This window comes from Hibiscus syriacus, unplaced genomic scaffold (assembly GCF_006381635.1).
Source record: "Hibiscus syriacus cultivar Baekdansim isolate YM2019G1 unplaced genomic scaffold, ASM638163v2 tig00110783_pilon, whole genome shotgun sequence".
Lineage (NCBI taxonomy): Eukaryota > Viridiplantae > Streptophyta > Magnoliopsida > Malvales > Malvaceae > Hibiscus > Hibiscus syriacus.
The window spans coordinates 699,961-727,484 of NW_024062861.1; the positions used below are offsets into that span (position 1 = coordinate 699,961).

The window sequence follows — 27,524 nt, forward strand, 5'->3', positions numbered from 1 at the left end:
AAATGGATCTTCAAAATCAAGCGAAATGGTGACGAACAAGTAGAGAGGTATCGTGCAAGACTGGTGGTCAAAGGATATGCTAAAAAAGAAGGTATTGATTTCAATGAAATATTTTCTCCTGTGGTTCGACTAACAACAGTTCGAGTAGTTTTGGCAATGTGTGCTACATTGGACTTACATCTAGAGCAGCTAGATGTTAAAACAACTTTTCTTCATGGAAATCTTGAAGAAGAAATTTACATGCTCCAGCCTGAAGGTTTTGAAGAAAAAGAAAAGAAGAACTTGGTTTGCAGGTTGAACAAATCTCTATACGGTATAAAGCAGGCGTCGAGGTGTTGGTATAAGAGATTTGATTCATTCATTATGTGCCTTGGATACAACAGACTTAATTCAGACCCTTGTGCTTATTTCAAGAGGTCTGGTGATAACGATTTTGTTATATTGTTGTTGTATGTGGATGACATGTTGGTTGCAGGACCCAACAAAGATCATATTGAAGAATTGAAGGCACAACTGGCTAGGGAATTTGAAATGAAGGAATTGGGATCAGCAAACAAGATTCTAGGGATGCAAATTCACCGAGACAGAAGTAATAGGAAGATTTGGCTTTCACAAAAGAATTACTTGAAGAAGATCTTATCACGATATAGCATGCAAGATTGTAAGTCAATTTCTACCCCTCTTCTTATTAACTTCAAATTATCCTCCAGTATGAGTCCTAGCAGTGAAGAAGAGAGGAATGAGATGTCTCGAGTACCGTATGCATCAGCAGTGGGAAGTTTAATGTTTGTTATGATATGCACAAGCAGTGGGAGTGGTTAGTCGGTACATGGCGAATCCAGGAAAAGAGTATTGAAATACAGTAAAGAGGATCCTAAGATACATCAAAGGGACCTCAAATGTTGCATTATGTTACGGAGGATCAAACTTACTAATCAATGGGTATGCAGATTATGACTATGCAGGGGATTTGAATAAAAGCAAATCTACTACAGGATATGTGTTCAAAGTTGCTGGTGGAGCTGTAAGTTGGGTTTCAAAATTGCAATCAGTTGTGGCTACATCCACAACAGAGGCATAATAATATGTAGCAGCTACAAAAGCCAGTAAAGAAGCAATTTGGTTGAAGATGCTATTGGAGGAGCTTGGGCACAATCAAGAGTATGTCTCTCTGTTTTGTGACAGTCAAAGCGCTTTGCATCTAGCAAGGAATCCATCATTTCATTCAAGGACAAAGCACATACGAGTTCAGTACCATTTCATACGTGAAAAGGTGGAAGAAGGGACAATAGATATGCAGAAGATCCATACCAAAGACAACATAGCAGATTTCATGACGAAGGCGATCAATACCGATAAATTTACTTGGTGTCGATCCTCTTGTGGCCTGTCAGAGATGTAAACAACATAAAGGTACAAGGTAGAAAGAATGGTGTGAAAATATGATTGTTCCAATCAAATCTTCAAGTGGGAGATTGTTGAAAAGTCTTCTCAATCACCAAAAGGTGATAATAAAGAAGAAGAAAAAAAATCCACCGAAAGTGGAAATTGCTTTAGGTGGCAGAAAATGTTGAAATTTTAGACAATGGTAGAATCATAATTTAGCCATTGTAATTTAGAGTATTTACAAATTAGTCCTTAAGCTTCAACTATAAATACCCTAGCTCATTTAGCTTCAAAATCATCCCAAAGCATTCTAGCTTTCTTCCAATACTAGAGAGAATTTAGAGAGTTTCTTGAGAGTTGTTTTCTCCTTTTTATCAAGAGAGAATTATCATTGTTTTCTTCTTGGTAGATCGAGAGAAGTTGTAATTCCTATTTTCTCATAATGAAATTCTTCTACCGTTGCCCGTGGTTTTTACCCTATATTATTAAGGGGTTTTCCACGTAAATTTTGTGTCTATTTTATCTTCAATTTTTATTTTCTCAAATTATCAGTTGCGTTTTTACTCTATCCGATAGTCGTCTTCCGCAACAGTTATATCTGATATCGTAAGGCATGCATACCTCCAATTATGCTCCAATAAAGATGAGCATCATCAACGACTTGCCCACCATCAGCACTAAGCTTGGGAGTGACAATCATAGGTGTAGGAGTAAGCCTAGCTTGCACCATATCAGCCTTCATATCAGCTCCTCAATATATTTATATTTTGGTTTAGGAGCAGCCCTGACTTGGTATGTTGTACTTCCATGCCAAGAAAGAGGTCAGGCTCCCCTAAATCTTTTAAGGAAAACTCAACACTAATTTGGTGAACTACATCATTCACTTCTGCTGCATTATTTCCAGTGATGACGATGTCATCCACATATACCAATAACAACACAATGCTATCATTATCACTTCAAATAAACAAAGAGGAATCTATCTTAACAGCCAAAAAACCCATCTTTATAAAAAGAAATGTATTAAGCGTATCAAACCACGCTCGAGCCGCCTGCCTAAGGCAATACAGAGCCTTGTTTACAACCATAACCACGTCAATCGGTTTTTCATTTTCATATATTTCTTCAAAGTTCTATTGAATAAGATTGCTCATTTTCTTGATGCCAGTCAAGATTTTGCAATCAGCAATATTACAAAACATATATAATCCATCGGTTTGTTTAGCATGGAGGCTTTAAGCAAAAGATAAAGAGGGACTTGAAAGAAATGAAAACCCTGGGTTAATGAATAATATAGTTAGAAACATAAAGATGAGAGCTACTTGGAACCAAACATCGTATGGCTTGCCCGGAACCGGACAACTTTATCGTTAAGGAAAAGTGTTGAGGTTTGCTTCAGATTCTATCTGTCGTGGGTTGTTCAAAATATTTATTTAATACACACCATGGCTTTTTCGCGTCAGGTAAGTCGATTTAACATTTCCGTATCAGCATTCCATTTTCAATGATTAAATCATTAATTTTAAAACATAAGTGGAGAAAACAAAATTTTACTCAAACTCCACGTCTACTTGTTAACGAGCTCTAACACTGTCAAATCACTTCGTTTTGATCTTTTTAACTTACTGTATGTAATTTTCTAGTGTTCTGGTAATCCAAATGTGCTAAGAAAAATATGCAGCCAACCTGAAACGCTTAATATGTTGTCTGCAAGAATCTTTGTGTTTTTTAAATGGTTAGGGGAGTATTTGTTAATCTTAATAATTTGTGATCCCCTTAATATTAGTCATCAAATTAGCTCAAAAGTTTGGTGATAGACCCGCAGCTGAGCCTGGATAAGAGGGGGCAAAGTCTACGTATAATAAAAATAATAAATTATCTATTTGGTCATCGATCTATTCTTTTATTTTTGTTTTGACCATTTAATTGTTATTTTTTTCAAAACTATACTTAATGTCACTTTTTGTTTCTTTTTTTATTATCCACCATTAAAAAAAATATTAACATTGATACTAATGTGTATTTTTAAATTATTTTTTTCACTTTCTACTTAATTATTCTTTATTATTTTTGACAAGATTGAGAAGATTAAAATTGAACATGAGTCATCTTAAAAGAGGGTCGTGCTTGTTTTGTATGAGTAGTCAGGTGTTTAATAAAATTTCTTGATGTTTTTTATTTAAAATTATGATGTATTTATCAGATAGTTTATTAAACGTAATAAAGAAAATAATTTATAAACAAATTTATTTATTTTTACTTTTTCTTATGGTTCAAATTATGTATATTTGTTATTAGATGCCTGATTTTTATACTCGTCCAAAGTCGATGAAATTTCAGAAACAGGTCCGCTTGGTGAAACCGAGTGTTTTCTGCGGATATACCTCAGGGAGATGGTGAAACATCGGGTAATGGTTTAGATTTGGATGACTCCGAAGATGATAAGATTTTGGGATGGAAATGAAGTGGGTGCTTACCAGTATGTATGCCCTTTAAATGAGATGTAGACTCATTTTATAGGCATTTAATCTTTTACATTACAAGCTCTGCCCATAACTCGCACGAACTCCAACTCGAGCATAAAGTAAATGCTCGTTCCCCGACAAAAGAGGCTGCGAATGCACATGGTGAGTGTCAGAAAGAATAACTCCGGTGATCGGAGTAATCATGAAAGCCATTTAACTGAAGAGAAAGAAGGTTAAGTCTTATGAATTTAAATATATTAAAATGATTAACAGAGAGAAATATTAACAGAAAAGTAATTCTTTATTAAAAATGCTTAACCCAATATCACAACACAAGTCAGTATATATAGCCCAAAGTACAATCCAACTAACTCAACAGACTAAAAACCGCTCAACAAACTTTACAACAGTTAGTTTATACATATGTTCACTTGAATACCAAGCAATGAAATCACACCAACACGTTGCCTCATAGGAAGAAACTGAGCTATAGGTATGGCCTTAGTAAGAATATTTGCAACCTGCTCCGGAGAAGGTACAAACGATACCAATAAATGACCAGCCAGCCCGAACAAAATATAAATCTATCTCAACATGCTTGACACGGGCATGATGAGTAGCATTGGTAGCCATTGAAATGGTAGAAGAGTTATCATACCAGGCGATAGGCTTCCCTTCTACATATAACTCAAGCTCGGTCAATAATTGCTCAATCCAAACCAACTCAGAAACAGAATCGGTCAAACTTCTGTACTCTGCCTCTGAAGTGGACCGAGAGACCACACTTTGCTTCTTGGAGCACAAGGACACAGAGTTCCCACGAAGATAAATGCAATACCCTGTAGTGGAGCGTCGATCCTCAACGGACGCTGCCCAATCAACATTTAAATAGCACACTAGAACTATCTAGAAGGTTAATAATACAATCCATACTCAATGTCCTACATAGATATCGAAGAATGCGCTAGACTGCTCACCAATGTGTATCATATGGACTGTTTATGTATTGATTAACTTTGTTGACGACAAAAACAATATCGGATCTCGTCAAAGTCACATACTGTCCATGGGAGTAGGAGTTGGATTTGATTTATCCATTCAAGCTTTAGCCAAAAGCTCAGCAATGTACCTCTTCTGACTAAGCAACAACCCATGAGAGTGTTGAAGAATCTCTATGCCAAGGAAAAACTCAGCTTGACCCATATCCTTGGGCAAAATTCAGCATTAATTTGCTGAACAACCTCATCAACTTCCTTAACATCACTGTCAGTGATAATGATGTCATCCACATACACCATTAATAGCAACTTGGAACACTCATTATTTCTAATAAACAAAAATGTATCGCCTTTGAATTAGAAAAACCTAGTTTGGTTGTAAGAGTTGCCTTCAAGGTATTGTACCGAACTCTCGGAGTTTGTCTAAGGCCATAAATTGCCTTCTTGAGACAGCAAACCAACTTCTCCCCACTTGGTTCATATTGCTCGAAACAAGGGGATTGGCTTATATATATCTCTTGGGATAGATCATCATTTAAAAAGACATTATTGATGTCGATCTATCCTATTGTACATTCCTAAAGAACAGAAGTAACCAAGATTGGTTGTATAGTTACAGCACGAACAATCGAACTAAAAGTCACTCGAAAATCATAACCAGTCACTTATGAGTACCCCTTGGCAACTAATCGGGCATTTGTAACCAACCTACTTGCGTGTAAGAGTTAGTGGTTGAAGTTCCCAAGTACCATTCTTAACCAAAGCAGAGTTTCTTCCTAAATAGCCTCTCTCCATGCAAGCTACTGCAAGGCTTCAAATACATTTGATAGTTAATTTCACTATATCAATTGGTTGTTATTAAAATTAATATATGATTTTGATGTTAAATTTGCACGAATCAAGCGATATAATAGAGATTATTATTATCCTTAGAGGTCTCGGATTCAAGCACGTCACATATAAGTTTAAATATTTATTATCAAATGATTAAAATCTTCCGGACACATACATATTATAATCACTTCAAATTAATAAAAAAAATTGATGTGAAGAATTAATAATCAATTAAATTACTATAAATATATCATTTTGATCACGTCAGTGATCTAATATGATAACAAGTCTTTCGAAGCTAAACCTTGAAAGGAGAGTGAGAAAGGACTGGAATGAAATAGAAAAGCAGTTAAGGGGAATGAATAAAAATGCCGAAAGCACATTAAGTGCAATTTTCCCCTAAACTATGATAGAAGCCAAGGACAGATATTTATATATATTTTCTTTTTCTTTATCGAAAGACACGTGGAAGCCAATAATGCGGCCCACATCAACATTTTGACACGTGTAATAAGCAGAACACAACAGAGACTCATGTTTAAAGAAAAGAAACCAACGACGTGCAACACCTCGTTTCAACTCATCTCGGAATCTGAGGGATTTTTGCGAAAACTCGACATTTAATACTTAAATTATTACTTTTATTCCATTTTATTACCTAAACTTATTTTTTTAAACCATATTTAACGTTTAACATAGATTTCATTTTAATATCATGTCATTAAAATCATAACAGTAATATTGATGTGTAACCATAAGATAATTTCATATCATTATTGTAAAAAATTAAAAATATCACATCATCAATTTTGTTAAATTTTTAAAGACTGATACCAAAATAAAATATAAATTAAATGTTAGGTAAGTTTTTTAAAAAACGAAGTTTAAGAATCAAAGCGGAATAAAAGCAGTAATTTTAGGTGCTAAAAGTATAGTTCACCCCGTTTTTAATATTTTGTTCAGTGCTCTTCATGTCCGCCACGTGTCTTATGTGAGTGGCTCCGTTTGCAAGGGTATTATTGTCATTTCATCCATTTCTTTTTCCCTTCTCTTTCATCCGTTTTACTTTTGGATTTTTTTTCTGTTCTTGGTTTGCTTGAATGGAAAAAAAAATGGGAACTTTGAGTTTCATGCTTTATAAAGTTTGATTTCATTTCAACAATCAATATTAAACAAAACAATTTTGGTTTTTTTTCTATCAATGGAAACAGATGAGGAAATTGGAAGGAAAGAAACCCAACGAAACATATCCATGCAAGTGGTGAATCTTCCAAGCGATTTACTTGAGAGATTCATCTCATCAAGCAACCATTTTTCTCTCAAAAGCCATGAAAAAAAGCAAGAAGGGGAAGGAAATGGTGAAGAGATTGAGTTAAGCTTAGGACTTTCATTGAACGGTCATTTTGGGTTGACCCGAGAGCCAATAAACTAACTAGATTATCTTCCATACCCGATTTCATCAACTCAACGAGGAAGGAAGAGTGGAGGAAGAGTGGAGGAAAAGGAAGGAGTTGCAGAGTTTGAGGAGACTGGAAGCCAATAGGAAGAGGTGTGCGAAACAGAATAATTTGAAGGCCTTGAAAGATAGGAATAGAGAGGGTTTTGGTGAAGAAGATAAGAGGGAGGAGGCTTGTAACAATGGTGGTTCACAGGGTTCAATTGGTTCCCAAGGAAGTGGTTCCTCGGGCATATCTGAACTCGAAAGCCAACCGCCTCAAGGTTATCAATTCTTTTTAATCTCATTTTTGTTGGTTTTTTTATTCTTTCTTTTACATCTTGATTGCTGTTACTTTCACTGGTGTTTTGATATCCTAATTCCTATTATTTGCCGTTTGTTCTTCACACTGTTCAGATTGGCTTTTGTTTTTCTTTTCTTTTCTTTTTCACTTTAAGGCTTGATTTAAGTGACATGTTTGAATTCTATTTAGATTCAAGTCATTTGCCTTAACTGTTTGTGTGTGTGTGTATATACATATCGAGTTGCTGTTAAAATACAGTTGTGCTTTAGTTGAACTAAGGATATCCTAATTTTTAGGTTCGATCCAACGTTAAAGAATGGAGAACGATACCTGGACATTAGTTTGAGTTGCTTTGTGTTCCTGAGATACAGAAGAAATCCCAGAGAAAAATAATGCAGTAAGTGGGAGTGACCTATTTTGTATCCTTTTTGCTGATGCATAGTTTAGCTAACAAGGTGATGGATAGTTTTAGGCTTGTGTCTGAAATTTGTAGACTTCCCGGTGTTGGACATCCCTCCTTCTAGGTGAAATATTGACTTTGTCTCGAGGTTTGGACAAAATTGAAGTTGTAGTTTCTGATAAATACTGACATATCTCTTGTTTATTGTCTTTGAACATCCAAGCTCTGTATCAAACAGAAGGTGTTCCTTAACGCAGCCATGATATCTCAATTTCATCTGCTAATTCCCCTTCAATATCATTAAAACATTTTCTAGTTGCGAGGATGAAATACCGTTGTCTCATCTGAAAAACGGACCTTGGCAATTTTTGGTTATAATGGAGCTCTTAAGAAAACCGAAAAGCAGGCAGGAAACAGGTTGTTTATGCTTTGCATTAACCTCTTAGTAACTTCTTGATGATCTACATCTATCTTTTTAAGCTTAGCTAGGAAATTATCTTGATTAAAGTACATTGTCGGTACGACCATAGTCGTTTTTTTTACCTTTTATCTTTTGCATTTAGCTTTTGAACTCAAAAATACATGGCATCACATTACAGGAACTTATAAATGCCCCAGATCAAGAAGCCCTGCCTGTGTGCAATCTGCAACACAGACCGACCAGAAACCGAATATCATCCCTGGAAAGATCTTGACGCAGAACTCCGGAAACTTAGCCGGAATTATACCAAGGAATCAACATAATCAACCAGAAATAGATGAGAAGAGTGTTAAGGCAACTGTGAGAAACATTATGGAAGATATGCCGTGCGTGTCAACAACGGGAGATGGCCCCAATGGGAAAAGAATAGAAGGGTTTCTTTACAGATATAGAAAGGGTGAGGAAGTGAGAATTGTATGTGTTTGCCATGGCAGCTTCCTTTCCCCGGCTGAGTTCGTAAAGCATGCCGGCAGTGATGTGGAACATCCGTTAAAGCATATAGTTGTCAGCCCGTCTTTCATTTTCTAAAAACTAATGCCATGAAAAGGAAGGTTCCATGGATGAACTTTTTGGGTTATTATCATTTAAGAATCTCTTTTTTATTTTCTTCTGGAAATGTGGACTAGGTTTATTGACAGTCTTATTAAATGAAAGCTTCTCTTTGAGAAATTCTGATGGATGTCATGATTTTTCTTCAATGGGAACTGAAGAAACAAAAGAGAAATGCAGGTTTCAAATAAAGGAGCGACTCAGAATTTTTTTCAGCCCTACATATACATATGATTCTTACAACATCAACCCTGAACCACGTTTTCTCAAAATATCTCAGGGTTTGGGTTTCAACTATGTGTGAATGACCGTGTATGTATGAACTGATTCTATTCTTTTATTAGACATCAAATGAAAATTACAAGTTTAGAACTTGGATTAAGAAAAAATATATATATGCATTCTTCTACAGCCATCAGTGAACCCCTTTATAACAAAAAAAAAAGAGCATCGAAAAATGGGGGTAAAGCTGTATTACAATTTACAAGTGGGCAATAACTACAGTTTAGAACTCTGCCTATGGGCCGGCCGTGTCGATGGTTGAGCCCTGGGGGTTAACTCCTACAAGAACTATGTTAATCAACAGAAGCTTTTATCAGGAACCTAACAAGATGGTGGCTGAAGTTGCTTCAGCCGCCGTACTACTTGCTTCATCGTAGGTCTAGTCGATAGAGAATCAACGGTACACACGACTGCCAAGTGCAGAACTTCTACCAAGTTATTTTGGGGACCTCCATCCCATAAACCTGCAGTGAAGAACTCCTTGGCCTGTCCTTGTCGCAAGAGCATGCACGACCATTGAACGATGTTGAAACCATTTCCGTAAGGAGAAAAACGAGGGATCTAAAGCTTTCTTGTCGGAGAGCAACTCAAGAAGCACCACCCCATAACTGTAAACATCGGCCTTATCAGAAACACGGCAAGTCATTGCATATTCAGGGGCAACATACCCAAAAGTTCCAGCAACACCTGTGGTAGCATGGGTTTCTGAAGTTCCCAGAAGTCTGGCCAAACCAAAGTCCGATAAATAGGCATTGTAATCATCGTCCAACAAGATATTGCTCGGCTTGACATCGCGGTGGAGAATTCGTGGAACACATTCATCGTGTAGGTAGGCAAGGGCACGGGCTATGTCCAAAGCAATCTTGTGAAGTACTCTCCAATCTGCAGCTCTAGTGGACCTCTCCTGAATAAACTTTTCCAAGTTACCGCCTGGCAAATAATTGTATACAAGGAACGTCTCCGTTTCACTGGCATGGTAACCAATTAAAGTGACAAGATTCGGATGGCGCAACCTCCCAAGGATTTTAATTTCAGCATCAAACTGTTGAAAGCCTTGCAACCGCCCGATAGCAAGCCGCTTTATTGCCACTAAAACTCCAGGCGAGATCTCAGCTTTATAAGTTGACCCAAAGCCTCCATTCCCAATGCAGTTGCTAGCATTGAAATTCCCGGTAGCCTGCACGACAATGTCAAATGTCAAAGGGACCTCAATCTCTTTGAAAATAGTCACTTCTTTTTTGGTGGTGCTGATTTTGGATCTCGAATTCCATTTTCTCGTAAACAGGAACAAAATAACAAGAGCCAGAAGAACAGAAACAATGGCTGAAGCTGATGTTATTGACGCTATCTCGATAGTACGGAAACCATTATGTCTTTTCTCTTGAATCGCAGGCTCCGGTGGAGATGCATCGTAATTTTGTGAATCACCCGCTCTTGCTTGGTCTGAAGATGGAATTAAGGAGTATGAACGGCAAGGCTGTAGAAGAGGGTTTCCGAGAACACTGCTGCATTTCATCAAATTATTGCTTGATGGCAGTGGCCCAGACAAGTTATTGAAGGACACGTTGAAAGAAGACAGCATAGTCACATTCGCCAAACCGGAAGGAATTTGCCCGGAGAGATTGTTGTTGTTGAGCAAAAGAACAGTAAGGTTTCTCAAGTTAACCAGACCTTCAGGAATTTCACCAGAAAGAAAATTGGACGACAGCTCCAGTTTTTCTAAAGATTTTGACAGCCCGAATGTGGAAGGAATAGATCCAGTCAGATTGTTACCGGCCAAAGAAAGAAACCTTAGATCCTTCATCTGCCCTAAACTGCTTGGAATTTGGCCTTGTAACAGGTTCCAGCTCAAATTAAGAGAAACAAGTGAAACCAAGTCTCCAATGCTAGAGGAAATATGCCCAGAGATTTGATTCATAGACACATCCAGAAATTTGAGAGATTTGCAAAGTTTATTGATTTCCTCCGGAATCGACCAGACACTCTGTTGTAGCTGACATTAACAAACACTGCATCTAGTCCATTACAGTTCTCAAACAAATTTCCAGGAAATGGTCCACCGAGCAAGTTTTCTCCAGCATGAAATGCATAAGAAATGTGTTTGCCCAATCTCTGTGGCGCGATAGGCATTGACAATACACTTCCAGAGAAATTGTTAGCTCCAAAGTTGTGAAACACAATAGGACCACCATCTCTTCCGAAAGATCCGATAGATGTTCCGGCCTGAACTTTACTTGCCAGATATGACAAATATGCAGATGTTGGGTTGAAGGGTTCAAAGGAATACGAATCTGATGTAAGAACATCAGGGCATCCCTGGTTGAAGAATATTGGTATATAACCCGACAAGGAATTTTCACTGACGTCAAAGAAACTCATACAAGGAACTGCAAGATCCTCAATAAGCTCTCCAGTAAGGCGCTTATTTGAGCTTAAGTCAAGATACCGCATTTTCTGGCAGAGAGTAAGACCAACTGGAATTTTCCCAGAAAAAAAATTCTGCGCCAAATTCACCATCTCTAAGTTATCACAAGAACCCCAATCACTCGGCAAGTTGCCCTCCAGCGTTGCTCTCGGAGCCCATAATACTCTCAGCTTTGAAAGCTTTGTAATTACATCTGGAATCCCACCTTGATAAAAGTTAAAATCATCGTTTACATAGTTTGCATCCCCTTTAGCTACAACAAGGTTGTCATAGGGATTCAACATATTTGAAAGCACAAGCACAGTCAAAGAAGAACAACTCCCGAGCTCAACAGGTATCGGACCACTCAAACTATTCCTTGAAACATCCAACACCTCAAGATTCTGAAGCTGACCAATTTCAGGCGGAATGCCTTCCTCAAACATATTGATATATAACAACAATGACCTCAACTGTCTACATTTGCCCAAACTGGCAGGAATCGGCCCAACAAAGTAGTTCCCAGATAAATCCAAATGCTCAAGCCTACAATCTTCACCAATATCAGTTGGCAATGACCCCCCTAACCATGCGAATGACAAATAAACACCTCTAAACCTTCCGATAAATGCAGGAACAGTTCCATTCACAAGAGTACCGGCCAAGTTTAACATTTCCATTTGCTTCAAACTCGAAAACCAATCTGGTATCTCGCCACTAATATCATTAAACCCCAAATTAACAACTCTCAAATTCTTTAACCCAGAAACGGTAACAGGTAATGTCCCAGATAACAAACTGTTCTCTAAATCAAGTACTTCCAGTTTTTCCAAACCCCAAATTCCAGAAGGAATTTCACCGTGGAATCTATGGAAAGGAAGTGATAAAATCCTAAGTTCACTCAATTTTCCAATAGAAGGCGACAGGCTTCCAAACAAACTCCCATTACTTTCCCCACAATTCCTTCTAATACCAAAACCATAAAATGGGAACAAACTGTAATCAGAACAAGAAAACGAAACAGAATCACCTCTATTGTTGAAATTATTACCTTTTTGCTCTTTCCCAGAACCAGTTATGTTAAGAGACAAAACCTTTGAGTTTTTGTCACATGTAACACCAGACCATGAACAGTGATGGGAATTCTCGGACCAACTGGATAAAAGCCCCGAAGGATCTGAGACAGACTCCTTAAACTCAAGAAGAACAGCTTTGTCTGAAGAATCATCACTGAGAACGACACAGCTTAATACACAGAAGAGCAGGGAAAACGGCTGCCACTTGATAACTGAAGCTGATAACGTACCCATCTTTCTAGACTAACTTTTCAAAGGATACTCTTAAGAAAAAAAAGCTTATTTGTTTTGGCTTTTTCCAACAAGAATCTGAAGATGTAAATCTGGGATTTTGCTCTTTCTTTGTACTTCTGGTTTGGGTTTTTTTAAACCCTAACCCTAACTTTTGGGGTTGTTTGGGGAGAGAGAAAATTCATCGATGAATGACTCCTTTCCTTCCCCTTTCCTCCTCCTTTCGTCTTTCTCTGTTTTTTACAACTTTCTTCTTCTTTTAGTCATGGGAAAATTATAGAAAGGATATAAAACATTTGCTATTTATGTAAAGATCCCAAACCTTTAATTAAATTTTCATTGAGTCCTAATTTATTGCATTATTCTACGGAGGTCCTATTTTCCATACACACGACTAGTTTGAACAAAAATTTGTAAGAGTTGTAATGTTTGTTTGATTTGGGCCAATTTGGCAAATCAAAATAAAGAAAAGAAGGGTAAACCCCTAATCGTGCGACAAAAGGTAGAAAGAAAAAGGATAAACCCCATACATTAAAATAAGAAGTAGACTATAATATATAAATGGAGTTAAATGAAAGATACATTTTATTTCTTATTACAAATAATTTATTCTTAAATTAAATTTACTTATTCAATAAAAATTAATCAAAACATAAATGAAATATACATTTCATTTTTTTATAAAAAAATTAAATAATTGATTAAGTTAAAAAGATTCAATTTAATAATTTATATATATGACATTATAAAGAATAAATATTAAAATTATTTTTAAAAATCTTACATTTAATTATATTTTTTTATTAAAAATATAAATATCAAATTATAATAAAGTTTTACAACCACAACCGTAAACTAAACATATAATAAAAATATTTTCCTAAACACAAAAAAATTAGCCACTTAAGATCACATAAGGATCATACAAAGAAAATGTTAAAAAAAGCAAATCAAATAAACCCGAGCAAAAGGTAGATCGAACAGATCTGATCATCGGTAAACAAACCACAAAAGGGGATGGAACTATTGAAAGGTTGTTGACAAACCACAAATCAGAATCGAACGATGTGAAAATATTATCCATAAATACAAATTAAATATTCAAATTCAATCCGATGATTTAAAACAGGGAATATAAACATGAATGCAAATCACGACAAATAGCTTAATTAACTTAATTGATAATAATTAAATAATTAAATAATCTTATTGATAAAATTAAAAGATCGATAATCAAAATAAAAGAACAATAATTAAATAGTCATTGGTAAAATTTACTCTAAAAACTTAATCAAATTAAAAGATGAGAAAAGTGGGGTATTAAGGAAATATACCAGAAACCGAAGGTTATAGATGTAAATTAGCAAAATTCCATTCTACTTATCTTCAAAAACTGTTAAACAAAGCATATGTTATCTCTTTCCTCAACACTTCACCGAAAAGAAAAATGGTAAGCTTTGCAGGCAATGGTTTCTCAACGGAGAAAAAGCTGTTCAACAATGGGTTTCAGCTCTATAACTGTAAGCTTTTCCCATTTAAGCCTTTTAAGAAAACTATCATTTAAGCTGTGAATGTACTTTTCAAAATCTTTATGAATTCCTGAAGCTAGAATAAGCCCCAAAACCCGTGAAAAGCAAGAACTTGAGTTTAGGCTTACTTTTACATCCACGGTTTATCAAGAACGCTCCGACTATTAGACTCTTTAGTCTTTATAACCATCTTATGGTCATGTACTCAAAATTCAATGAAACAAAAACTTTCCAAAAGGCCTTTGATGAACTTCGTGTAAAAAACAGCCATTCTTGGAACATTCTTATATCTTGGTATTTTATTCTCAAAAAAATTATATATTTGGTTTTTGTAATTTTACAATTTGTTTGATCAAATGCTAAAGGAGAAATCTTGTTAGTTATAATTCACTGATTTCTGGTTTTCCCAGCATGGGGTTTACAAGGAATCAGTACTTGTATTAAAAAAAGAAGCTAAAGGAATGTATGGTTGTTGATAGTTGCACGGTTTTTGAAATTGTTGGTGCTTGTTCTAGCTTAGGTGCTCTAAGATTTTTGTTTCTAGTCCATAGCTTTGTCATTGTTTTTGGTTTGGACATGCATTTGATTGCTTACGACGCTTTGCTCGATGCTTATGGGAAATGTGGGGAAGGGGACATTGTGTATAGGATTTTTAATCAAATGAGTGAAAGGGATGTGATTTCGTGGACTTCTATTGTGGTTGTTTATGCTAAAGCATCTAGATTGGAGGCTGCTTTTTATGTTTTTGGGGAAATGCTGATTATGAGTACGGTATCTTGGACTGGGTTAATCGCTTTTTTTGCTCAAAATAGTTGTGGAAATGAAGCATTGGATCTTTTTCGGCTGATGTTGGAGGAAGGAGTGTGGCTAGCTCACACATTTGTCTCTGTTTATAGTGTTTGTGCGGTTTTGGCACTTATCGAGAAAGGTAAACAGATCCATGTGCACATGGTTATAATCGGCAGTAGAGGTGCTTTGGTGAATCTGTTTGTATTTAACGCACTAATTGAAGTGTACTGCAAGTTCTGAGACATGAACTCAACTAAATTATTGTTTGAGAGGACACGTGAAAAGGATGTTGTTTCATGGAACTCATTAATAACTGGGTTTGCTCAAAATGGGCAGGAAGAGGACTCACTTAATGCATTCAAAATAATGATAGAAGAAGATTTTAGACTTAATCACATAACATTTCTTGGGGCAATAACTGCTTGTAGTCAAGCAGGTCTAGTCTCTGAAGAAATGAAGATTTTAGACAATGGAAAAGTATTTCGATGTGAACCCTAGGTCTGATCATTATGCAATCCTGATTGATTTTCTTGGAAGGAAAAACAAGCTTGAGGAGGCCATGGATATGATTAAGAGAACTTCTAATGGATCATAATGTGTTGACATGTGGGATTTGCTTTTTGGTGATTTTCGTGTTCATGGTAACTCAGGTCTTGCCAGGCAGGCAGAGGAGGCCATGTTTGAACTGGAACCAAAGAATGCTGCCAAATATGTAATGTTATCGAATGTTTATGTGGCAGCAAGAAGATATGATGGTTCTGAAGCAATGAGAAGGCTCATGAGGAGAGAGGTCTGAGAAAAGAAGCTGCACATAGGTTGATTGAGGTGAGGAATGTACAGCTTGAGTTTGCGGTGAAAGACAAGGGCCATTATCAGATTGAAAAGATATGTGAAGTAATTGTAGTACCAGTAGACCATATGAAGGATTTTGGGTACGTTCCCCTCAGAGATGGTATTTCGTTTCCTGATGAAGATGAAAGTATTTAGTTTGGGGGATGTCTGACAGAGAGAATCCGTAGCTAAGGATCATCTTGAAGATCAATTTGTCATTTTACATTCTTCTGCTATCAGAAACCATCTGCTCTTAGAATCAGATTCTCACGTATTGAAGTTCTTGATATGACATCTATTGAACAGCTGTGACATGTCATTCATGGGTATTTTTGTGTCGTGATGTAACCCATAAATTGGGGTTTGAACTCATTATTAACAACTAATTAGTTACAATTTGAGTAGATTGTTGTTCAGTTGCTGCAGCATCAACCTTAATCAATGTAGTGGGGACTGGTAAGTTTACCGTATGAGGAACTAACATTGGCTTTACTGATTTGTTGACTATGACTTCTTTTTTTTTTGTCTAGAAATTGTTTTTCATTAATTGGAATTTAATTCTCGAGTTGAGGAGAAGAAATTTGACCTTAAAATTGTCTGAATGACTTTAAAAGCTTATACAGAAGAGCGCCCTGTTCAATTTGATAACCAGAAGACAAAGAACACTTCTTCTATTATAAGCCAGATAGGTCTATATATCATGTTGCTAATGATATCATCACTAACCTTTGTTTGCAGGTAATTTCTTATCAAGGTACGTTCTTGCACCATTTGTTCAAGCAAGTCAAGTATGTGGATCCGATAAATTTAGTTCTGTTCATGTGAATCTTTTTAAAATGGGGAGCCAGCATCGCAATGCCGTGATGGTACACATTACTTCCCAAATGCTCATTTTCATTTTAGGGCTATCACTATAAACCTTCTTAGTTATGTAATAAATGCTTAAGCAGTTCCGATACATTATGTAGTGGAAAGTGGAGTAATGAAGAGGAACCATTCGAAAATCTTAAAATCTTCACCTTATTGCTGCTTTCTTTTTGGTCTTCTGGTATCTTTACTTGGTTTATTCTTTGTCAGGTTTGTGCAACCAGGAGGAGAAGGGCAGCATATTCAAGGACAGAGACCTATGTTCTACTGGAACCCGGACAGGATGAGAAGTTTGTCTCCAAAGAAGAGTTGGAAGCCAAGTTAAAGGGGTGGCTTGAAAATTGGCCTGGTGGGACCCTTCCACCGGACCTTGCAAGATTCATGACCACCGATGATGCCGTTTCTTACTTAGTAAGGTCAGTCTGTGAACTGGAAATAGATGGAGATGTTGGTTCAATTCAATGGTATGAAGTTCGATTAGAGTGAGATTAGGCATCACAAGTCTTGACAGTAGCAATTATGTAAATTTCTACTTTCGTTCTTAATGATGGAAAAAATCTTTACATATTTCCAGTGCTAAATACAGAGCTAGCCATCTTAAAGCATTTGCTTAAGCTTTTTTCATGAATTTGCCATGGTAGAATGGAAGCTTAGTAACGACATTGATTGTTTAGGGTAATAAACGTGTAGTTTACAGTGGAGTACTAAAATGAAACAAAAACAAAACTAAAAGTTAGGTATGCTTTTTAAAAGCAGGGTACTAAAATGAAATAAAAACTAAATTTTAGGTATGGTTTTGAAAAAATTGAAAGTTTAGGTATTAAAACAGGTCAGAATTGATGGTTTAGGTACTAAATGTATAGTTTACCCAAAAATCTAATAAAGAGACATTATTTGAATATATGTGACATACCTGTTTTCCAAGAGGAAAAACGGGTAGAGTGAGAGGGGACAAATAGAAATCGAAGATGATAGAGGATGAACGATATTCATATATTATTCTAAAAAATCTAAATGCTTAAAGTATTATAGAAATAAATGGAAATGCGTATTTTTTTTATCTTAGAAATAAATTTAATAATTATTTTAATTTAAATAATTTATTCATTGAAATTCAAATCAATTTTAGTCTAATTCAATTCAAAATCGAATCATTACAAGTTAAAATAACAATTATTTTGGAATAAAATACAGCGAATGCAAATGAATGATTTCTGCAGTTAAATCAAATTTAATGAGAATAGTGTGAATGTTTCAAATTCAAGTCGCAAGTCAAAAACTAACACATCTAGTTTATTAAATTTGAACGGGGTTTAATAAATTTGAACTCATATTCCAATAAAAGAAATTATTTATTTGTTTATAGTTATAAATATATATAAAAAGTTTGTGTAAGACAAAACAATAACCAATAAAATAAAAAGTGAAAAATAATTGAATCAAATTAAAAAATAAGATGAGATAAAAAAGTTATTTACTCGCCGATAGTTATGGAATTGAATGAACATAGTCGTTGAAACATGTTTACACAGTTTCCTTAACACGTATTCGACCGCTCCTATGATGTTAGACAAATGTTGGTCGATTGTCTCACATGATACAACAATAGTATGAACAAAACAGTAACATGACTGCAATGTTCAACGAACTATAACGTCGTCTTCTTTTATCATCGAATCGAAAGTGTTTGAAAGTTAAAAAAAATGTTGTTTGAATGTAGTATAACTTTGCAATAAAACAAGTGACCTAATTGGCAAGCCTGAATAGAACCATGGCTTTAGCCACAGACTAGAAGAAGTATTTTACTCATAAGAATATTGTAGTAGGAGAAGAAGTATTTTACTCATAAGAATATTGTAGTAGGAGAAGAAGTATTTTACTAAAAGAGTCTAACGCGGTCGGTCAAAGGGTATCTCACATGGTCAAACATGTTAAGTCATCCGGTTTAACGTACCGCATCAGTATTTCGTTACTATAGTAATGACCGTTAACAGCGAGAGACCGATTTGTTATAAATCGATAATGTTTATGATTAATTTGTTACTTTTGAAACTTCAATGGAAAAAATAAAAAATTATTCAAATATTAGTGATTATTTGTGCAGTTTACCCTAGTTTATATTTACTTTTTGTTAAACAAATTAAACATAACAGGGGAGATTTTGAACCGACAAAGTTGCAAGTAAAGCTGCAATTCCCTTAAATAAAAACTACGCAAACCTCCCATTTTAAGGTTGGTTTCACTTCTTCCTTTGTGCTTTCCGTACACGCAATTCACTTCATTCTCTCTTGACCTGTGTTGTCCTGTGCTTTCTTTCTTTTGATAGTTTTACCATTTCTCTGAGTTTGAATCTTGTGTTTTGAGTCTCTAAAAAAAACTGGGTTTCTTGGATTTTCAATTGGATGGTAGTTTGTAATTGGGGTTTACAACAACAGTTCTAAGCAGTTTTGGGGGTTCATTTCACTGTTTCCGAAAGGGGGCAAGTTTAGAGTTTCTTTGTTTTTGAATACTCATGGGGGATTGTGAATCTATGGCTCCACAATTAGAAGGCGAAGAAAATTTGATTGCTGCTGCTAAACATATAGTGAGGGCATTGGGTTCAAATAAGAATCTCACCAAGGATGTGAAAATGACATTAGCAGATCTCGGTAGTTAATTATCGAATATGGCTACGATCGAGGATGAAGATGTTGAGGGTGTGAAATCTGGGATTGAAGAACAGTTGAGTATTGTTGAGAAAAAGAATATGAGTTGGGAGACTGATGAGTCCATGATTTTTTATTCGGGTCCCGATAAAGCTTCCGAGTATCTGAATGCCATCGAAGAAGCTCGGAAGTCGGAGAATTGGAGAATCGCTGCTTGAATGGTGAAGACGAGAAAGAGTTGTTGCGTAGGGCTCATGATGTTCTTCAGCTGGCGATGCAAAGGCTTGAGGAGGAGTTTAAGTACTTACTTGTTCAGCATAGGCAACCGTTTGAGCTCGAGCACGTTTCGTTCCTATCCAGTGAGGATGATAGTGCCGATGTGGGATCGATGGTTTCTTTCGGGGATGACTCTTTTGAGGAGTCGGCAGCCGGATGTAGCGTCAGCCGAACATCGGAAGACTGTATTGTTGATTTGGTTCATCCTGATGTGATTCATGATCTCAAATGCATTGCCAATTCAATGTTCCTGTCAAATTACGATAAAGAGTGTTGCCAGGCGTATGTCATTGTTCGAAAGGACGCATTGGATGAGTGCCTTTTCGATCTTGAAATCGAGAATCTGAGCATTGAAGACGTGTTGAAGATGGAGTGGGGTACCTTGAATTCGAAAATCAAGAGATGGATTCGAGCTATGAAGGTATTTGTCCTTCCCTATCTCGCCAGCGAGAAGTGGCTCTGCGACCAGATTTTTTTGGAGCTTGGATCGGCTAGTTCGGTATGTTTTGTTGAAGCGGCAAAGGCTCCAATGCTGCAGCTTCTGAACTTTGCTGAGGCCATCTCGATCGGCTCTCATCAACCGGAAAAGCTAGTTCGGTTTTTAGACATGTATGATGTGCTTGCAGATCTTCTTCCCGACATTGATGCATTGTTTTTGGATGAAGCTGGTTCTTCTGTTAGAATCGAGTACCATGAGGTTTTGAAGAGATTGGCTGATTCCGTAAGGGCTAGGTTTCTCGAATTCAAGAATGCCGTTGCATCGAACACATCAACAATCCCTTTTGCGGGAGGGGGAAATCACCCCCTGAGCAGATATGTTATGAATTACATAAAGCTTCTTGTAGACTATAAAGATACCCTAAATTTACTCCTCAAGAATGACGACAGAGAAGCAGCAACGTCACTCTCCCTGGACTTGAGTCCTGCTACGGAGGACGGAAGTACGAGTAATGATTATTGTGGCAGTGTTTCTGCAATGGCACTGCATTTGCAATCACTCACCTCAATCCTAGAAGCCAATCTCCTCGAGAAATCCAAATTATATAGGGATGCTTCATTGCAACATGGCTCAAAAGGTTAAAAATTCGGAACTCCAGGGCATATTCGGAGACAAGTGGGTACGAAAGCACAACTGGAAATTCCAGCAGCACGCAATGGACTATGAGAGAGCAACCTGGAGTTGTATTCTCTCGTTATTGAAAGACGAGAGCAATTCCAGCAACAGCTCAATCTCGAGGACGCTTCTGAAGGAGAGATTGCGGAGCTTTTACATTGCTTTTGAAGATGTCTATAAGACGCAGACGGCATGGGTTATCCCGGACCCTCAGCTCCGAGAAGATTTACGGATTTCAACATCCCTGAAAGTGATCCAGGCATATCAAACATTTGTGGGAAGACAAATGTACCACATTGGTGAGAAACATATCAGGTACAATGCTGAGGATCTGCAGGATTACTTGTTTGGATTTGTTTGAGGGATCTCAAAAATCATTGCATAATCCTCATACGAGGTGAAAACCTGTTACTCGGACTCGGGTCAAATACGGGTATGATGAGATTTTATATTGTTTTTCCATACATACGGAGGATCATATTTCCACATACTTGAAAGAAAATAGAAGAATGGGAGGAGAAATGCATGATAGCAAAGTAGTACACGTCTGTAGTGTTTTATGTAGGAAGGGGATTTGTGTTGTATTTTATGAATAAACTGCAATGCCTAAATCTTCTTTAGAATGCCTTCCAAGGTAACTTGGGGAATAAGTCTTTGAATATCTTATTTGTTGACCTGAAAGAGTCGATTGTGTTTTTTATTTGGTATAATGTTAAAATTAGTCTTCAATGTTTATCAAAATGGTTATTTTGACTTTTTTTTACAGCATTTAGATTTCATTTTTGGGTAAAAAGGCACCTAACATTCGATTGAATAATCACCTTGACAATTTTTTTTTTTTCTAGAACATTTTAATTCCTAACATTTCATTTTTATGTAAAAGGACCCCTATTTTGAAGCGTTAATCATTTGTTAACCAACGGTTTCTATCTACGGAGGGATCTTTTTGTCTCAAAATGAAATATTAGGAGTCAAAATGCTTTAATAGAAAAATAGGGATTAAAATCACCATTTTAATAAATATCGGAGGGCTAATTTTGGCATTATGACTTTTTATTTTAGCTGAGAGAAATGAGAGATGAGTTTGGACTACACGTGTTTTTGTGACTGAAATTCAAAAATCTTACCTATTTGAATAATTGAACCAGCACCCATTTTGTTTTGAATTGTCAAGACACTGTAACTTAACAAAGAATCTGAAAATCAATTCGGCGGCTATTTTAAAAGATCAATGGATTAAAAAAATTAATTTATAAAGGATAACTACAAAGTAGTATGTGTTTAAAGATAAATCTCAACCATGTAATATTGAATGTTCACATTCCTGACATTCATGGTGCTCAAACTTCCTTTATCACCGAAATCACTTGGTTTGTACAATAAATTCAAATCTTGGTTGGTATAATGCGATTTAAGAATAAAAAAGAATGTTCCATCAAAAGCTCGAGTCACACTTTGGCAGCTTCTCATAAGGGTACTATCTACTGACAATTTTTTCAGAGTTACCAAGGGCATTACATTTAACGCTAAACCATTGTTTATCAGTACTCTGGATAAAACATGCCCTTTGCACCTAACTGTAATGTGCAGAGCCTTATGACTGCCAATCATCCCCGAAGGGTTCTCATCCTCAGAAAAAGATAAAAAGTTATTGCCTTGTATGTTAGTAACTAGTCGGCCCAATTTTTCTATGGGCAACTCATTCGGAACAAATATCTGGTTCAGAACTTTTAGCAGGGTGTTTCGATGGACCTCTGAACTCGGAAAAAGTGATAAAACAGAAATTCGTGCAAGCACTTGTGCAGTTGTTCAACAATACTGAACTCACTATGTTTCAAGAATTTTAAAAATTTCACTGCTTCATTATCCGTTACCGGTTCATTGATAACGAGCTCATCTTCTTTTATTTGCACATCAATACTCTTTCCTTTTTCAACAGTAATATTTTTCTTAGGCTCTTTGAAATAACACCTATCACTCCTGGTCAAGTGTCCTACTTCATCTATTTCTTCTTGCGCTTTGTTATCTCTCTCATTTGACAATCATACCTCCAGAACACTTGTTTATCATCTTTGTATGGAAACGAGATGGAGGTGTAATAATCACCTTTGGAGTTACCCTTTCAATCACTCGATTCTTGGGAGTAATGATGAGGGGACAACTAGCACTGTAGACATCTTCGGACGATCCTTCAGAAGCGCAAATTTCTACTTCTTCTTTCTCAGCCACTTCTTTAAAGATCTCGATTTCTTTACTATCCATCATCTTTTGCATCAGCTCTAAGAAATTAGGACACTGTTGTATAATGTGTCCTGCACAAATATGATAATGGCATACCTCTTCACTGTTACATTGTTCACAAGGCAACTGGGCTTCAACAATCTCACTCTAACCATTTGACAGCATACCTAGGACATGGGTGATACCACCTCACTAACCTTCCTTATAATCTTCATTCATTTCTCTTTTGTGACTGCGTTAATCCCTGCTCTGTATGGTTTAGAAATGATTTTGGGCTATATTTGGTTGTTCACTGTCACCAAAATTGATGGCATTCCTTGTTCTCAAAGCTTGGACGACCTTTTCGAACGCAGTGCAATTTTCAATAAAATGTATGGGATTCTCCGCATGATATTCACACTTAACACTAGCATCGTACCATTTAGGATAAAGGGTTTGTATAGGTGCCACATAATAAGTGAGATTACATGTCGATCGTATAATACGCGAAATAACTCCTTATAAGTCATAGGAATTGGATCGAATTGAGGCCTTTCTCTTCGGGTCCCTTGTCATTTTGGGGTGGTGCTTCCGTTCCCTAAGGTCGGGACACTGTGATGTTATTGGAATCATACTATCTCACGTTGCTGACTTCATTTTCCTCATTGTTAGACTCTCCTCCCTCGAGCTTTCCGCTTTTAATTGCCATTTCGATCATTTCTCCCGCCGTAACTATATCAGCAAAACTTAGAGAGTGATTACCAATAAGGTGCGAGAAAAAAGAGGCCTTTAAGGTATTAACAAAAAGCATATTTGTTTCCTTCTCTTCCAATGGTGGATGGACTTGCACTGCTACCTCCCTCCACCTTTGAGTGTATTATCTAAAATTCTCATTGACATATTTTCTATGCCTTTCAACACCATTATGTTAGGCCTAAAATCTTTCACATGTTTATACTGGTCAAGAAAGGATTTAGCCAGATCTTTCCATGACCTAATATTAGCTCTGCTCAGTTGATTATACCATCGTAGTGCTGAACATGTTAAGCTTTCTTGGAAGTAGTGGATCAATAGTTGACCATCTCCTATGTAACCAATCATTTTCTACAGAACATCGTAATATGAGCGGAGGGACATCTGGTACCATCAAATTTCACAAAGTCAGAGTCTTGAACTTTGCAAGCATGACCAAATCAGGAACTAAATTTAATTCCTTAGCGTCCAGTCCGTATGCTAGTATCTTCTTTCATAGCCCGAAATTCGCTTGTTAATTGTTTATATTGTTCCTGCTTGTTTTGGTCTTTTTAATCTTCTTAATCAAGGTCTGGAACCTGGTGACATGGATGTGAACAAGATCTAGGATGTAGATTCACAGCAATGCCGACAAATTGATGTGTACTTGAGTGGGAACATACGCCTCTTGGATATTATGAGATTGTGCTGGGGTGAACCCTGGAGGATAAAGTGGTTCCTCAGTTATTGGCACTAAGCTCTTTCCATGTTCCGGATTCCTTCTTTCCAACATACTTGCCAACTTAGAAACATTTCCTTTTGAGCCTTCAGCATGTCTTCTTGCATTTTCTTTACATTCTCTTGCAACTCGAGCTGAGTTTTCTCAATTTGAGCAATCTTTTCATCCATGACTTTCTTTCTAATACTATAGGGATGCTTAGAAGTTTCCTGTATTTCTCTGTCAGATAGTTCTTTTGTTAATATTTACATTTTATTAATGAATATGAAATGTATGATTATGAATGAATAAAGTGTGGTGCGAAAAAGTCAAATGTATTGCAAAAAATAATAAAATGATGTATATGAAAAATACAGAGGTGTTGATCCTGGAGCGATTCCTTAGAACAACTCTTTATATGAATGATGTTCAATTACAAGGTTGAAACATATCACATATAAATCTGTATTATTTCTCCTATTTGTTGTACATGTGCTAGCCATTCCACAATCTTCTGGTTTTCCTCAGCCTCGAGATTCAATTCTTCACTTATAAAAGCAGCTTCCTACGATAGGTCGACCAAATATTGTGTGATTCCCGAGCATGTCCTAGGTAAAATCAATGAGGTCCTCTCTTCGCTTAACTCTCGCCTAAGCTTGCTCCCATCGAAAAAGCCACTGAACATCCCCTCATAAGGAACTATCGATAACTCGCTTGCCTCTGAAAATCCTGAACTATGGCTTTGAGCTCACTTACTCGTTTCTTCAGACCTTCAACTTCTCCACGACTTGAACTACCTTCCCGGCTCCAATACCGTTGCAACGCAGCCTCTAAACTTGAAATCTTCCCCTTCAGCTTCTCACTCTGGCATTTATCTTCTTATAACCTTTTCTCTAAATAATTCTTTTCCCTTGACAAAACCTTAACCTGATGTCCGCTCTACTTGAGCTCTTCTTAACTCTCCCCGGCTTCTTTCTTTAGGCTCACCACTTCTTGTCTCCACTCAACATATGATTTACTTGAACTGGAAGTTGTCTGAGCTTTCACCATTCGTTGGTAAGATAATTGAAGATCGTCAAAATCTAGCTGAAGTTGTTTCTCCACTTTTTCAATTCGAACCGCTCTACCCTTTTGAATATCAATCTTCAACCATCTCTGGTACAATTCATCTTCTAGCTTTTGCAAAGTTGTTCTCCACTATCTATTTTCCGCCTCAAAATCACGATTAGCTAGCTCTAATAAAGATGACACCATCCTTAAATGTTCTTCCATAGGTTGAATGTTTTCAGGATTCACCATCGGGACGTTGTTATTTACTCGACTGCTTCTCTATTGCTCATACTCTTTTGATAACTCGTGATCATAGGTGAATAGATTTACACGGTGAGTTTGCTTCCAGACCTCAGCAACCCCCTTGACTTTACTCTTGTACTGATCTCTTTTGAATGCAAAATATGACCCTGACAAATCCCATGTGGCTGGAATGAACTGCCTTGACCCATGCTGTCTAGAAACTAACAGAAGTGCATACCTAACAGAACACAGATGCCTGGTAAAGGGACCCAATCTCGCTCTCCACACTTGTAAAGTATATCCGAATAGACATTCCATGAAGTTCGCCACAAAATATCACCATTCTTGATATCTTTAAAGATTACCATCCATTTCTCTTCGGTGAAACCCCCAGGACATTCTTTAGAAAGGAAATTCTTCAAAGGTGGAAAACCGTCCAGAAACACTCGTCCTGGTGCCCTTTCAACGTGCTTAAAATGACTAAAAATTCTTATTAGCAGTAAGGTGCACACCCTGTAAAGTGTCATTCTCCTTCTCTCCTACAAGAACTTAAAGAACGAAACGTTTCGGCTCGAATGGCTGGAACATGATCCACATATTTGTCTAATCTTTTGAAAAGGTTAACGACTGATATATCTACATATCCTATCACCTTCAGGAAAATAATGAGCCCATAAATCCCTAGAGCAAACAGGTCAAGCTTCTTCCTCTGATCAGGGTGATGATTAATTACTTCTTTCAGAGCAATCCAAAAATGCACTTATTGTCTCCTTTCTTCTTAACATTTTTAACAACCCAATCTTCACTCATTTCAGTCATCAATAGTAATTTATTCTTGAATGAAGGAGTGATTGGCGGCTTGGTATAGATTCTATCCATTTGGAACCTGAAACACTGGATTAAAGCTCGATACTTCTCTATTGTTGGTGTCAGATCCACTCTACCAAATGTAAAACAACTATAAGCGGGATTCTAGAACTGCGACAGGGCTCTAAACAGATTCAGATCGATTGGAACATCCAGAAGATAAGGTATATCGCCATATAACTGATAGAACATCTCTTTATCGATTGCTTCTTATCTTCCCCATATCTCTTTTAGCTCATTCAAATCATTTTGACGTATATTGATGTGAGTCTAGCCAAACAACTCTGACACGTATCCAGACATCAAACTGTTTAGGGCCCTGACGCAGTTCTGGAATCTCGCTTATAGTTGTTTTACATTTGGTAGAGTGGATCTGACACCAACAATAGAGGAGTATCGAGCTTTAATCCAGTGTTCTAGGTCCCAAATGGATATAATCTATACCAAGCCGCCAACCACTCTTTCATTCAAGAAGAAATTGTTATTGATGACGGAATGAGTGAAGATTGGGTTGTTAAAAACATTAAGAAGAAAGGAGACAGTGAGTGCATTTCTTGGACTGCTCTGAAAGAAGTAATTAATCATCACCCTGATCAGAGGAAGAAGCTTGACCTGTTTGCTCTAGGGATTTATGGGCTCGTTATTTTCCCGAAGGTGATAGGATATGTAGATATATCAGTCGTTGACCTTTTTGAAAGATTAGACAAGTATATGGACCTTGTTCCAACATTCTAGCTGAAACGTTTCGTTATTTGAGTTCTTGTAGGCGAGAAGGAGAATGACGCTTTATAGGGTGTG

The 27,524-nt window shown here is 36.7% G+C and overlaps 2 protein-coding genes, 1 long non-coding RNA gene and 3 pseudogenes across 3 annotated transcripts; 4 read left to right on the plus strand and 2 right to left on the minus strand.

Moving 5' to 3' along the window:
- The first annotated feature begins 6,839 nt into the window (after window positions 1–6,839).
- Window positions 6,840–8,967, plus strand: LOC120140251 (annotated as a pseudogene).
- On the minus strand, window positions 8,914–27,194 carry LOC120140254. The gene is made up of 4 exons (XR_005517707.1): window positions 27,183–27,194; window positions 26,341–26,348; window positions 24,761–24,763; window positions 8,914–8,995 (listed from the first exon to the last, which is right to left on the minus strand). It is a non-coding gene; the product is annotated as an uncharacterized LOC120140254 (long non-coding RNA).
- Window positions 9,276–13,209, minus strand: LOC120140249 (annotated as a pseudogene).
- On the plus strand, window positions 14,270–17,475 carry LOC120140253 (protein CHLORORESPIRATORY REDUCTION 7, chloroplastic-like). Its single transcript, XM_039155254.1, has 3 exons — window positions 14,270–14,365; window positions 16,733–16,860; window positions 17,072–17,475. Exons 1-3 carry the CDS (start codon window positions 14,293–14,295, stop codon window positions 17,345–17,347), a joined length of 477 nt encoding a protein of 158 aa, XP_039011185.1. The 5' UTR covers window positions 14,270–14,292; the 3' UTR covers window positions 17,348–17,475.
- LOC120140252 (pentatricopeptide repeat-containing protein At2g13600-like) lies at window positions 14,803–15,677 on the plus strand. Its single transcript, XM_039155253.1, has one exon. It carries the CDS (start codon window positions 14,840–14,842, stop codon window positions 15,401–15,403), a length of 564 nt encoding a protein of 187 aa, XP_039011184.1. The 5' UTR covers window positions 14,803–14,839; the 3' UTR covers window positions 15,404–15,677.
- LOC120140250 lies at window positions 19,221–21,312 on the plus strand (annotated as a pseudogene).
- Window positions 27,195–27,524: the final 330 nt, after the last annotated feature.